The sequence below is a fragment of the Oculina patagonica genome, chromosome 10 (genome assembly GCF_052425735.1).
Source record: "Oculina patagonica isolate OP01 chromosome 10, crgOcupat, whole genome shotgun sequence".
NCBI lineage: Eukaryota > Metazoa > Cnidaria > Anthozoa > Scleractinia > Oculinidae > Oculina > Oculina patagonica.
In genome coordinates, this window is record NC_135767.1 from 12,918,909 (window position 1) to 12,933,519 (window position 14,611).

Here is a 14,611-nt window from a genome sequence, read left to right on the forward strand (position 1 = left end):
GACTTTTGTTATTTCGCGGCAACAAATACTTTTCTATTATTATAAACCACCAGCCGGGCACCACAGCATGCGACTGCAATCCGCATCAAAAACAAAATTTAGCGGACGATTTCATGTCAAAGCACGCAAATATCTGATCTACGGTATCCAGTTGAGATACGCTGAGGTATCTACAAAGCGAAATCAAAAGATTCTAGCCATCGTTTAAAAAAGATTCGTTAATATAAAGGCGAGCGACGAAAACATTTTAAGGCGTAAACTTGAACACAGCGTTTTGCCGATCAAACAGATCAAAATCGTGTTGTGACTACAGTAGCTCGTGTCATCGCTGCTTTAGACGCTTTTAATACGAAAACGCATTGTTTCGGCTCGCCGCTTAAGAGTTTATTTTGACGTGGGTGGAAGCCCTGTTAAAGGATTATTAAAACTTGGTTTATGATCCCGCCGCGATATGCTTTGATGAAGTCCGGCTACAAACGACTTCTTCGCGCGGGAGTAAAGGTAACTATGACAACAGGGTAACTAGTGTGACAAGATATTTTTGCAAAAGTTTCGTCGATTTTTCTTTCAGAAAATCATAGATATCAGTATTTTATTAAATTAGTGTTAGTAATTACACCCCACAATGGCTGAGCTACTATGCGATGTAACGGTTGTCACCTACTAACCCTGCTAAAATCACGATTGCGACGAATATAAAATATAAATACTTGTGGATGTTAGCATGTATGCCAGCGCATGTTAGCAAGAATATTTTTGCATCTACTTTTTGTGCTGTTTCATATAACGTACGCAGTTTTGCAGATTACTGGAAATGTAATACTCTTCTTCTTAAAAAGTCTTTTTTCTTATTAAAATATAAAACACACTGTTAAGAATATACCTTTTTATTCAGGCTACATCCGCAAATGATGTTATCATGGCTACAGCGCCCAATTTAGTTTCAAGTAAGTTTATAAATTATACGATGCTTTTTGTTCAATGTTATTATGAAAATATCCATCGCAAAAAGTTCTCATTCACTAGGGCTATTTATAGTGCTAAAATAGTACTGAAATAAGTCGTGAACTGGGCGTATAAATTGTACAAAAACCTCGCGACTAAAACAAGGCACGTCTAAAACAGGACGTGCTTTTTTAGGACCAGAGTTTTGAGTTGATCTTCTTTAAGACACGTCTAAATTTAGACTTGAAATTGACGCAAACTGGCCTTATACATTAAAAAAAATGAATAACAGTTATTCTCTTATAAATATCCTTATTATTTCTAATTAAAGTTAGTCGAAAGTAAACAAATAATTATATATTTAAAACAATTACAGTAAGGGACGGACCATTAGAAAAGTGATAGGGGGGGTGGGGAATTTTCGGCTTGCACGAATTTTTTTTTTCTGTCCATTTCTTGTGCAGGAATTTTTTTTTCGGGTGAAACCCTCTGCTCGAATTTTTTTTTTTTTAAGACAAATTTTTTTTCTTCTGACAAATGCCATGTTTTGTTACTTTATACCATGTTTTTTGACAAATGTTGCTTTGTTGATTTTTTTTTAAATATTTTAAAAATGCTGTTGTTCATTGATTACATCCTTTAGGGACTGTCAATAAGTACCGAGGGGGGAGGGGGGGGGGTCAAAGGGCGGTGCAATTGGAGAAGTGGAGACCCACCCCTTCCTTCTAGCTCAAAACACTCACCCCTGGTCGAGGGTTGGAAATTACATGATCCACCCCTTTCTACAAAAAATAGTTAATAAGGAAAAAGTGTTTTTGATTTTCTGTAATGGATTAGAGGTTTTTGAATTAATACCAGCTTTTAAAGTGCGATCCCAATCATACGCCACCATAATTGTCCCTAATGGACACTGTAATTCTATATGTAGTTTCTTACACATCTTCTTTCGCTTCTTAACACACCAAAGCAGGATAAATTTCTCGATCACTTCGTATAATAGATTTGTGTTTTTCATATATTTCTGTGTAAAGTCCGTGGGAAAACTAAGGGCGCGTTCGTTTGGGATCAATCCAGAATAAGAATAATTGGAATAATGCGACTTAGCGTTCGTTTGGCTGCTCTTCCTATTCCGGAATACGTGGATTTCCATTCCGGCTATTCTGCTCCCACGAGCAGAATAGCCGGAATATATTCCGGAATACATTCTTATTCCGGAGTATTCCCAAACGAACGCGCCCTAGACATAAACATATGCAAAAACTGAAACAATACGTAATAGAAATTCATAAATAATTACCGCAGAAATCCTATTTGACAGGAATTGACAACAGAAACTAAGACCACTGTATATCGTACCATTCATGTTTGCAATCTGTTTGAGAAATGAGTTAACTGGTAGGCAATCTACGCAGGCTAGAGAGAGACGAGCGAAAGGAATGTTATGATCACAATCCATCTAGGGTGGTGTGGGGGCATGCTCCCCCAGAAAATTTTGAAATTTCTAGGCTCGAAAATGCTATTTTCAGCGTTCTCCACCATATATTTCGTCGAATAATAGATCTGTTAAATGATGAAAGGTATTTCAGGTATATATAGGACCTTTCCTTCTGCACGAATTTTTTTTTCTTTGCCTTCCCCTTTGCACGAGTTTTTTTCTTGCCATTTTGGCTTGCATGAATTTTTTTTTTTTTTTTTTTTTTTCCCCACACCCCCCCCCCCCCCATCACTTTTCTAATGGTCCGTCCCTAATGGAGATTTCTTATAGCAAGACACAAGTGCTTCATGTGACAGACACTGGAGATGAGAAAATCATGAAAAAAGTATAATTAACTTTATTTTTCTTAACCCTTTTATTTTTTTTTTATTTCCCTCCGCTTCAAAGTACGGCGCAAAACACTAGAAAAACACTCTAAATCACAGGTATACTGATTTCTTTAATTAGCTTGCTTGTTACTGCTATACAGCGCTTGCGCATGAGTTTAAATAACAGCTTTTGTTCTGATTAGTAGTTTCGAATTTTGAATTGCTGGTCCTAGAACCCATTACATACACTGATTATGGGGAAAGAGGCGGTACTACGCAGGGTCTTGTTTAATTTACATTAAACATTTACGTACTAGATGCAGAAACTAAGATTAACCTCGCCAGCATACTAAAAAGCGAAGATTGTTTGGTGTTCGTAGTAGCGGGAGCGATGGAAGGCGGGCAGTTAAATATAGAAAAATTAAAATCTGAGCGGTTCAAAATCTGAGAGAATGAATTCTGCTATAAGGTGAAAACTGTTGGACAAGCGGGAATTCTAGCTAGAAAGCGCTAGTACATAACAGCTACTGACGATGTCTAAAGGAAAACATGTAGGTTTTGGCTAGGAAATAGTGAGAGCTTCAAGATATAAACACGAATTGCATTATTTTTGAGAGAGTTGGATAATGTATATGTATCACTGATAAACACGAACTGCAAAAACGGGTGTTTTGAACAGCTGCCCGGAGTTCATAATTTTTTTATATATACACCTCAATATAAATGGAAACAGAAGACGTTGTTCCTATTAATTTCCCTTACAAAAGAAGTATATTAAGTAACATAAAATGTTTTCTTTGTTTCCTAGGTTAGTGTTTAAACTTTTCGCCCGTATGGCGCTTAATTAAAAGACAAGTTGTTCATTCTCTTATAATGATTTGTTCTTGTCCTCACAGTATTAGTTTATTATTCATCCTATATACAGCTGGATTAAAACATTTTCTGCCGCTGGGGTTTCAGTTAGCCTGATTAGCGCTCAGCCGGCTAGCCTGAATAACGGCAGTTCGCCTGAATAGCGCTCCGGTTAGCCGGAATAGCGCTACGGTTAGCCGGAATACCTCTCCAGTTAGCCTGAATAGCGCTCCAGTTAGCCTGATTAATGCTTCGGTTAGCCTAAATAGCGCTCCTATTAGCCTGAATAGCGCTCCGGTTAGCCTGAATAACACTCCAGAGAGCCACAATAGCTTTCCGGTTAGCCTGAATAGCGCTCTGGTTAGCCATAACAACGCTCTCTCGCTGAGAAAAATCGTAGCTTAAACTGCAAAAGATAGGCTATCTTTCACATGTAAGCTAATAATGACGTCAAATTTGTTGACGAGCTGTATGTTAAATAATAAAAAAATCTGTCTATATTTAGTTAAGAAGATCATTGGATCTTCCACAGAAGTCTTCGCGAAGCTTCGTAAATCATCAACAGGAAATGTTCGTATGGCCGGAAATTTTCCGAATATTATGTAAGCATATATTGGTGAGACCAATTTAACCAAAGACCAAATGACAGAAAAAAGTAACTTTTCAGTGTAAAAAAGAAACTTCGTCGATTGTTTGAGCAACTTTTAAGCAACTTTCGACAAATTTTGCGAGAGCTGGCTGTATTCACAGGCTATGAAAAATACCGAGCACCTTGCAGACAGCCTTATTCGCTGGGCAGGATTAAAACTATTTTTTATTTCTGTGTTCAGAGTCATTTCTATTGCTGCATGCTGCAGTGATTCGAGATTATTGATGCCACAAACACTATCTAGCCAGCTGGTTGCGGGCTGGGAAGGGGTGGGGCGACAAGCCGAGCTGAATTTGTCTTACTTATTAAACAGCATTCAAGCAACAATAGTTTTTGCATCTCTTTATTTATTTCTTTTTTTTTGGGGGGGGGGGGGGGAGATATTCAAGATTTTCTGACATTAAAAAAATTAAATAATTTTGAAATCCAAAATGGCGGTTTTTTATAAATACATGGCGTCATTTCAACGTGATGTGACGTCACAATTGGCACGTAATTGCTACAACAATATGCTTTACACACCATATATGCTTGATTTCAGTCGAATACTTTAATAGGTACATGGGTCGGTTGTGTCCCCCTCCCCCCTTAAAAAACAGGCTCACGAACGAAAAACAGGCCAAGTTTTTTCCATTTTTGGAGTTTCATCGGGTTCAGATTAGCCTATTGCCAATGACCTTTAGTCATTATCGCTGATACCAAAAGGGGTTTTACATAACGTTGTTAATTAGGAAGTGTTTTGAGCAGTCTGTTATTTCTGTACATGAACATGTTAAAATATATGAAAATAACTACCTTATTGTTACTTATTTATGCGGGAACTTAATTTCGCGAAAATGGAACGGGCATATTTCGCGAGACTTAATTTTCGCGATTTGGCCTAAAATTCGTTATTAACATAAAAATACAATAAAAAAAAAACGTTTAAAAATACATGTATTTTAGCGGGTCTTTAATTTCGCAATTCGAAAATCGCGAAAATTAAGTCCCGCGAAATAAGTAACAATAAGGTACCGTTGTTTTGCTATGATTGCGCGAACGGTATCAAATTTCTTAGTCAACTTCTCCCGACAAAATATTGTTCGTGTGCACTGCATTAGGAATAAACCATGCAAGCGGGCCATAAAATAAGGCTTTTCATGGTAAATACGGGAAAAGTGTAGGAGGAATTTTCACTAAGGATTTGATGCCTTAATTACAGGAAGTCGTAAACTCATTCAGAACTGCGATAAAAATTTTCCAGCTAGTGTCGGCGTATGATAAGACATGCGGCTATTAATTCGTCCACATAAAAGAAATAAATATGGTCTGATTAATAAAAAGAAACAAAAAATCATAAATACTGAATGAAATGGCGTAAGACCGTTTCTAGCGTTGATATTTCTTATAAAATGTTTTTTTAATTTCTTCTTTAATCATAAGACCGGTTGAGTGTGAAAATTTACATCTTCTTTTCTTAGACTATTTTCTATTTTTTTTTTATGCAAAAATAAAAAAAAGTTTTCATTCAAGCAATTCTAAGGACTGGCCACTCCACACGCTATATTGTGTGAGCTGTTAGAATTTTGCTCGAATATATTTAATGGTTATGAATTGAAGCATTTGATGCTCTTTCACGCTTCCGATTTTTTGAAGTCTTTCACAAAGTCTACCGGTCCGCAGATATTCAAGAATGGACTTCCGTGTAGGTTGATAAGCAGTGTGGGAGTTAACTGCTTTGCGCATGCGTTTAAACGCAAAAAAACGCCAGGTGATTCTCCTTTGGAGATGTAAAATCTTTAGCTTATTCATTTCACTCAGGAAATTTTAAAACTCAAGCTGTATTAGTGAGAGTGTATGCATTGTTTTTATTTGGTACTGAAAATGATAGTAAGCGTTGGCAGATTTCTAGTTAAATTCTAAGAACGATTTATCCGCTTTTTTTCTCTCTCGAGCAACCCACGCGCGCACACACAGACATAAACTCCGTATCGAAGCGCATTGCTCAAGCATACTTCCCGGGGTGTACTTGGCAATCACAGTGAACTATTTACGAAAAGTTCACGTAATGACATTGGGTTCACTGTCTGACGTCTCACCGCACTGTCACAAAAATCATAAGAAAATTACGGGTAAGGGAAAAAAGTCGGGATGAATATGTTAGCGATGTCTTGCTGACTTTTCTCTTTAATTTGTAATTTTCATCGACGCGGACTTTAGAAGAACCCCTTCGCGGCACACGGCAGGGTTTTAGGAGTTGTCACGGAAACTGTTGTTCGCGGTAATCGTAGCGTGACAGCGTCACGCAAAAGTTGTACTTTGCTGTAATGAAGTGCCCGTATGCACTTCACTTTTGGCGTTTCACGCGGATAGAGTGTTCTGCTTGAACATAAATACAGAATTAATGATGTGTATTGGAAATTGTTGACACGATGGTGAAACGACTTTGTCCAAGCTAAATGTTTAAGAAGCAGGCTAATTTAAGTAACCACGATGGAGCAGAATGGTAAAGTTTTCTACAGATTTGTTTTGAGTCGGCGACACAGAAACAGCCGTTTGTGTGATGAAAAGCGATACGACTTCATTTCGCCGCTTCGTGATTTTTCCAAATTTATAACTTTGGCGGCGCGAATTAGAAAAAGTAACTGTTAACTTAATACTTATTTTGAACTATTTCAGGCTATCCACGGGCCCATTTTACGCCAGGAACGAAGGTTCTTTGGCCAAACGGCACAGATCTAATGCAGACCAGAACACGGCTGAATGGACACGGCGCAAAGTATGCGAAATCTGGAGCACCTAGCAAGCGACAGAAAAAATCTGGCAATGCTGTTCGGCCGAAGAGAGCACTTCTCTGCCTGTCACTCGGAAATCCTATTCGAAGTGCTGCTATAAATCTCGTGGAATGGAAATATCCTTTTAAATAGCAATATTTAACCTGTTTTTGAGAATCATTCTCGCGCGAATGTTTGCGGCGTTTGCGGGTTGTCTGTTCGATCGTTTGTTATGATTCTCGTGGTCTTCTAGTTAATAACGCTCGTGGTTCTGTTAGCTAGTCTGAGCTATTAGTTGAACGTATTTCAAACGTTTTCCTTGACTCTTAACTTAAGCCTTTCGATGTCATGATTTTGATCACTATTTTCGCCAACTGCGCGGCTTTGGCGGCGTATGAGCCACTTCCAGAAAAGGATAGTAGCGAAATCAATGACAACTTGGTAGGGATTTTAGATTACTTGTTCGCACTGTGCGGGATTTTTTTTTTTAACGTAAATGAATATTCATGCTGTGAAATGTGGCTCCGGCTTTAACTCGTTGAAAATATCATCTGTTCTTAGAAGAGCTTAGTTCGTATGATCTGACAGAAGCACCGATTTACAAAAATGGAATTTTACGCAAATGCAAACGAGCGAAGCGCGCACGTCAAAAAAATAAAAAAAATATTGATACGAATTGTCGCACTGCATAGGTCTACCTTACTTTGTTTTAGTTTTGAATGAATATGTTATTGGCTCATCTATCTGTTAAGAGCCTAAATCTTTAGCAAAGCAAGACTTTAACGCAGTCAGAATTTCAACATTTAGGCCGTTTGCTTCTATTTACCCATTTCAGGCTTCCATTCGATCGCGGTCAGCGATAATATTTTCTAGAACTGTTGATCGCTGATTTCGGTCAGGTTTCGCTGATGGCCTGATGTAAGTTTGTATTATAAGCGCGAGTTTCCTTTGTTTAGGTACAGAGAAATTAGATACAACCACAGGCGTCGATGATAAATAGTATGTGCAGTTTTTGCTTTGGTGTTTTAGAAATCAGACGTCTACAACCGGTCGTGTGTTTCATCCGTTTTTCGCATCACGAAACAACGTCAGTTCATTCGCGAACGTCTGGCGCTAAAAGAATAAATTCCCAGATTCATAAAACTTAATTCATTTGATACAAAGGCCGCAGTTGATCGTGTTTCTTGCCAATTAAAGTTTAATGCCAGTCAAAGCAATTCAAAAATCCGTGGAATCACTGTTGTCAATTTCATAGTCATAAGTTGTAAGAAATCGATGACTTCAAATGTAAACAAAGTCACTATGCTTCGATAACTTTTCTAGCCTTATATTATTTTATCGACCTGACCTTCGCGAGTGAATGCCTCAAGTTTTTATTCTCAGAAATCAAATCGTGTTATTCTTGCTAGCTTTTTTTTTTAATTTGCATGTTTTGAACCTCGGAATAGAATAGAAGGAAATTTATATCAAGATATCGCTTTATGCAGAATTATTTCTTAGGGTCATGGGATCGCAGTACTTTGTGTTAATTCCCAGATTTTCGTGAATATCTCGTTTTGCCATAAGTGGCGTTATATATATGGCATGCACAAAATACCAAAACGAGTTATATAATCGATATTTATCTCTGAATATATTAAATTATCGTTTTGGACATATCGTGATTGTCAAAAGTGAAAACTAAGTAATGAGGCGAGGGCATTTGGTTATTTTATGCTTCAACAGTAAATATCGTTTCATATATACCCTTCAGCTGTTATCTTTACTGTTTGTGATGATAAACATATTGGATTCAAGGATGTTGTTTAAATGTAGCAACATCTTCAGAATTGATGTTTTGCGTAGAGACGGCCATGTTCTTCGACGTTTTTATCCAAAAATAAACACCAGAGGTATAAATAAAGCGAGCAAATCGACAAAAGACAATTATTATTTAAATAGTAGAGGATTCATCAAAAAGACACCTATGTACATGTATTTTTAAAACTTTGTGGTCGGTGGATTCAAAAATGGAATTGCAAAGCATTTGTCTGAATTTGTAAAATTAATTTTCTCTCAAATGTAGAATTTAAGCCTAGTAGCAGAAAAGTTAATTATTATTCATAAATTATAACAAAAATATTTAAGTGGTCTATGTCTAGCTTATACATTGATAGTGAGTTTGCAGACAATTTCTATTTTATTGACGTCTGTACTACAGCATCTTAAAACCGGTTGTGTGACAAATGCAAACTGCAGACCTGCAGACATGCAAAGATTAGAAATAAATAAAAATAAAAAAAATAAGTTAGTGTATATATCGAGTTACCATTTATAGGATAATTATTGACAGCCAACTGTAAACAGGCTAGCCAAAGCATTTTCAGGCTAACTGGAGTGAAAGTAGACCTGCAAGTCAAACACCATCTTAAAGTATGATACAATGTATATACTGACCGATTGCTTGACAGTGGCACACAGAAGACAATTAAACAAATTGCACCAGAGTTGGGGTGTGGGTGGTGTAGTAATTAAGGTGCTGATATCACGAGATCTGGTGTAAAGGCCTTTATAAGGTTTCAAATTTTTCCATCTACAGGTCTGTGAGGACTTTTTTCAGTAAGACTTAAATTATTGGGTGATTCTGTCTAGCTTAAACAGGCTAAATTTTAAAAGAGTTTTATTGTATTTCTTTCATAAAATATATGCTGGAAAATTAGTTAAAATACTAGTTAAGAGGTTTTGAAGTGCTTCTGTTAACATGCTTTTTTTAAAGGTACCGTATTTATGAACAACATTCAATCATTCAAATTTTGTAAGGAGAACTGTTCTTAAATTGAGTACCGAATCTTTTCAACTCTCCAACTCATGGTGCGTCTTATAACCGAGTGTGTTTGGAAAATTTTCAGTTTGGAAACTTAGCATGGCAAAGTTGCCAAGTTTGGGGTGCGTCTTATAACCGAGTGCGCCTTATAACCGAATAAATACGGTAGTGACAAAAGTTGCATACCATTCTGCAGTGATTTTCTATGTCTTAAAAAAATCCATTTGAAGTTGATTTATGAGCTGCATTGTTGATACCTTGCTTAACATTTGTGTTCTGTGAACTGAAGGCTTCCAAATCCAAAAGAGCTGTTCATCACTTTTGAGCCTTTGATGTCCTCTTTTTTGGCAGTTCTTTAGGGTTATTTCTTTCTATTTTGATCCCCAAAAAGATAGTTATTATTTGCAAGAGGAGAGAAACGTTGTCTTGAAATATAATTCAGAAGGGTACCTCGTGAGATGCTATTATAATTTTCCTCAAGGTTTCATAATAGCAAGCCATTGATTGTTTAATATTTAGCTTCTTCTTGCTGATTGGCTGCTTCTTGAATATCCCATATATCTGAAACGACATACTTAGTACACGTACAGGGTGTAGATACCAACCAAGATTATTTATTTATTTATTTACTTTTTTCAATTTTTTTTGTTTTTTTTTGGCTCCAAGATTATGTGTATAGCCTAATACTGTCTACACTGACTAGGCATGAAAAATGGTATCTTACAGGGGTGAAAAACAGCTAAAGCCACGCCCAAATTGGTCTTCTTTAGGGGGTTTAATTCACCTCCCTATCATGTGGGAGTCCACTTGCCCCACCATGCACACGAAGCTTCCCCGGGCCAATTACCCATTGAGACAAAAACTGATACCACAGCTATACGTACCCCAGAGGTTCCCCTAGAACTTGAAGGGGTGGGGGAAGGGGTACCTTTTACCCATTGCAATACAAACTGGAGGTGGGGGTGGCACACCATAACCCCATCAAGCTAAGGTCAAAGAGAGCTTTGATGTGGCAAGTAAAGTTTATTAATCATAGTTTAATTATTATTGACTTGCAGGAAGTGGCTGAATATGTCTTTTTAGCAGTTTTCACATTAGAAGCTGTGCTAAAGATAATTGCTTATGGGTTTCTCTTCCACCCTGGAGCTTATCTTCGCAATGGATGGAATATTTTAGATTTTGTAATTGTAGTAGTAGGGTAAGTATTTCATTGTGCGAATTATTTGTCGGAAACATTAATTTTGTTGAAAAGAGTTGTATGTACATTGTCGTAACTGTAAATAAATATTGCGTTATTTTGATATGGAGCTAGTTCTCTAAAATTGCATCTGACGCAAAAAATATTTATTTTCAATTTATTGATTATAGAATTAATTTATAATAATATACAAGAATAAACTTTAAATTGGTACAATACAAGTTGGTGGATGCTGCATTATTAATGTGATTTTTTTTTGTATTTTTCCTTTTCAGAATAGCAACTATTTTAGTGAAGGCATTTTTGAGTTCAGGAAGTTTTGATGTGAAAGCTTTAAGGGCATTCAGAGTTCTCAGGCCGTTAAGACTGGTATCTGGTGTTCCAAGTAAGTTTCCCTGAAGATTTGTTGTTTGTCAACAGCTCAAGTTGAAACTAAGGGTTCTGTTTTCGCTTTTAAGCTAAAGACTTGAAAAAACTGTTGCCTAGCAAAGAAAATTCTAAGTTTTCAGAGGGAGATTATTACATGACAGGATGAGCTAGATGATGGGAGAGGGAATCATTCTATGGGGGGAGGGGAGGGGGAGAAGATATGCACAGAGAAGGAGAGTTGTGCAAGTATGCTATTCATAGGAAGAGTGGACTATACATTGCCTAGCAAAGAAAATTCTAAGTTTTCAGAGGGGGATTATTACATGACAGGATGGGCTAGATGATGGGAGAGGGAATCAATCTATGGGAGGAGGGGAGGGGGAGAAGATATGCACAGAGAAGGAGAATTGTGCAAGTATGCTATTCATAGGAAGAGTGGACTATACACTTGGGTAGGTACTTATGTATAGGAAGCAAGTCAGCTAGAGGATGGAACTGGGGACTATGTTCTCAGGAAGGGATTGTGCATGGGAGGGGCGACCTGGAGGAAGAAACTGTTCATGAGGACAGAGGGTTATTATGGATGGGAATTAAGGGACTATGTTATGAAGGAATGTCCTATATGCTTGGTAAAAGGTAAGGTAAAGTCTGTGTCCGAGCCATGAGGCTCATACAGCCGGAGCTTATCCCGGTTTCCGTAGCATTAAGCGACTAGGAGTATTGCTATTCCCCCCTGGATGGGATGCTAGTCCACCGCAGGGTTACCCCCCAGCAGTAAATTCGCCGGTACCCATTTATACACCTGGGTGGAGAGAGGCACTGTGAGAGTAAAGTGTCTTGCCCAAGAACGCAGTGCCCCGGCCAGGCCTCGAACCCGGGCCGTTCGACTCGGAGTCGAGCGCGCTAACCATTAGGCCACCGCGCCTCCCACATGCTTGGGGTGAGGGACTATGTGTTATGTGTTGGGGCAAGAACCTATGCTTATTGGAGGGGGGGGGGGGGGGGCTGCTACACTGTATGTACGTAGATAGTAGATGGGCAAGGGACCATTAATGGAGGAGAAGAGAACACATGTAGTATTGGGATAGAAGACTATGGTCTGGAGAAGAGACTAATGGATAAGGCAAGGGGACTATTTGTTTGGGTAGAGCACTATGTACATGGGGAAAAAGAACTTCAAATCAAAACATGCATCTTTGGGAAAGATGGCATTTGTTCAGGGACGGAAACCGCATGGAGAAAAATACAGCACTTGGACATTTGAACCATCCAGTAGTTTTTCTTATCTGTACATGGATAATTTACGGGAGGAACGTTTGGGGGGGGGGGGGTGGGGGGCATGTTTCCTTTTCGGAGGTCTGCTGAAATATCATATATATAAGATGCCTGCCAAAGGTTTACTGGTGTTTTAGTAGAAAGAGTAATTCTTCATCTGTTTTCATTTTCAGGTCTACAAGTGGTGTTAAATTCAATTATCAAGGCGTTGATACCACTGTTCCACATAGCTTTGCTGGTAGTTTTTGTCGTTATAATTTATGCTATTATTGGGGTGGAGCTGTTTATGGGACGTCTTCACAAAACATGCTACGAAAATGTAACAGGTGATTCTTCATGCATTTTATAAACTTGTTTGCATAATTCTATTGGACTGGATGTAATAAGGGTGTGGAAACTAAAACAGTTACTAGATTATTTGCTCTCAATTTCTATGGGGTATAGAGAGCCCTGGTAACTCAAACTCAGACGTTTTCATTTTCCTCGGATTTGACTTCACCTTTCCGTCATTTTTACTCGGCTTACTCGAAACTGAATTTTGTTTCCCTTGATCACAATTTGGGTCAAATTTACTCCGATAAGTTGAATTCTGGTTTTTGCAACTCGCCACAGTTGCCTATTGATTAGAGCAACAAACAGATCTTGTGTTTGACAGCCATTTTCCACTCTTATCATATATAAAAATGTATGGTCATGTTAGAGTTTCTGATTTGTAAGATACGTGAGTGTACTGTATACTGAAGTGCTGAAAAATCAGTAAACTATCAATTATTAACTTCAATTATTAATCATCCCTGATAACTCAAAACCCAGCTAGCTCGAATAATTATTTTTTTTTGTTTCCCTTCAGAGTTTGAGTTACCAGGGTTCTACCTGTATATAATTTGATTAACTTTGACTAAAGTTCATTTCTGACATCAGGTGCAGAAGCTTTGGAGGAATCACCCCCTTGCAGCTCTGGTAGTTCTGGGTTTCAATGTGATGCCAGTCAAGGACATGTGTGCGAAGGAGGCTGGGAAGGTCCTAATTTTGGAATTACAAATTTTGATAACATTGGCTTGGCTTGTATGACTGTGTTCCAGTGCATCACTCTTGAAGGCTGGACAGATGTATTATATATGGTGAGTTAGCAGGAGGAGCAAGGACAGTTCAGTAGTAAGAGCACTCATTCTCGTCCCCATAGCCCTTTCGTTTACGGTGGGCCCTGGGGACATAGGATTTTTAAACTAATTAAATTTTTTTTGATTGGCTGTTTGGAACAAAGAATTCCTAAATGGAAGTCGAAAACGTAACATTTGACTCTCTCTTTAATTCTTTTGAAATGTCATGACTGCATACATGAAAACTGGAAGTCCTGTGTCCCCAGAGCCCTTCGTTTTCTCGTGCCAAGGCTCAGCCGGCTTAGAGAAACGAAAGGGCTATGGGGACGAGAATGGAGAGCACTTGACTCCCACCAGTGTGGCCTGGGTTCGATTCCCGGACCCGGTGTTATGTGTGGGTTGAGTTTTCAGTCTGTTGTTGGTTCTTGTCCTTTCTCAGAGGGTTTTCTTTGGGTTCAGTTTTTCTCCCTCCGCAAAAACTAACACTTCTGAATTTCAATTCGATCAGAAACAGTGGATGAGGAGCGATTGCAAATTCCAATTTATTTATTATTAATATTATTTTTTATTATTTTATTTATTTTATTTTTAGGTGGCTTGCAGATCATGGTTGAATGATGTCTAAATCTAGGTACAAAATGTGTGCAGGGGGCTACATGTAGCTGTGGCACTTTTCACACATTATGGACCTTTCATGGAAGCAAAATAATTTTTCATTGCTCTGACAATGTGAAAAATCCTCGCTGCATTCATAGGTTTTACATTATTTTTATGTAGTTAGTTATATTGTTTACAATGTAGTATAACATACATGTACTAGGTACCGTATTTTCTCGATTAAACGCCGGGCCCCCAATAAACGCC

At 38.0% G+C, this 14,611-nt stretch overlaps 3 protein-coding genes across 4 annotated transcripts in view; 1 reads left to right on the forward strand and 2 right to left on the reverse strand.

Annotated features, from left to right (window-relative positions):
• The window catches only part of LOC144629091 (uncharacterized), a 209,956-nt gene that overhangs the window by 173,978 nt on the left and 21,367 nt on the right, over positions 1-14,611 (reverse strand). The gene's annotated exons all lie outside the window — the stretch shown is intronic.
• LOC144629195 (mediator of RNA polymerase II transcription subunit 20-like) overlaps positions 1-14,611 on the reverse strand; it is a 316,942-nt gene that overhangs the window by 171,190 nt on the left and 131,141 nt on the right. The gene's annotated exons all lie outside the window — the stretch shown is intronic.
• The window catches only part of LOC144628964 (voltage-dependent L-type calcium channel subunit alpha-1D-like), a 41,880-nt gene continuing 33,862 nt past the window's right edge, over positions 6,594-14,611 (forward strand). For both annotated transcript variants that reach the window (XM_078487096.1, XM_078487097.1), the window contains exons 1-7: positions 6,594-6,734; positions 6,908-7,137; positions 7,336-7,443; positions 10,864-11,003; positions 11,279-11,388; positions 12,821-12,973; positions 13,569-13,768. In XM_078487096.1, coding sequence (XP_078343222.1) covers positions 6,722-6,734; positions 6,908-7,137; positions 7,336-7,443; positions 10,864-11,003; positions 11,279-11,388; positions 12,821-12,973; positions 13,569-13,768 — 954 coding nt within the window. In that variant the 5' untranslated portion in view covers positions 6,594-6,721. The remainder of the gene's footprint in view (positions 6,735-6,907; positions 7,138-7,335; positions 7,444-10,863; positions 11,004-11,278; positions 11,389-12,820; positions 12,974-13,568; positions 13,769-14,611) is intronic.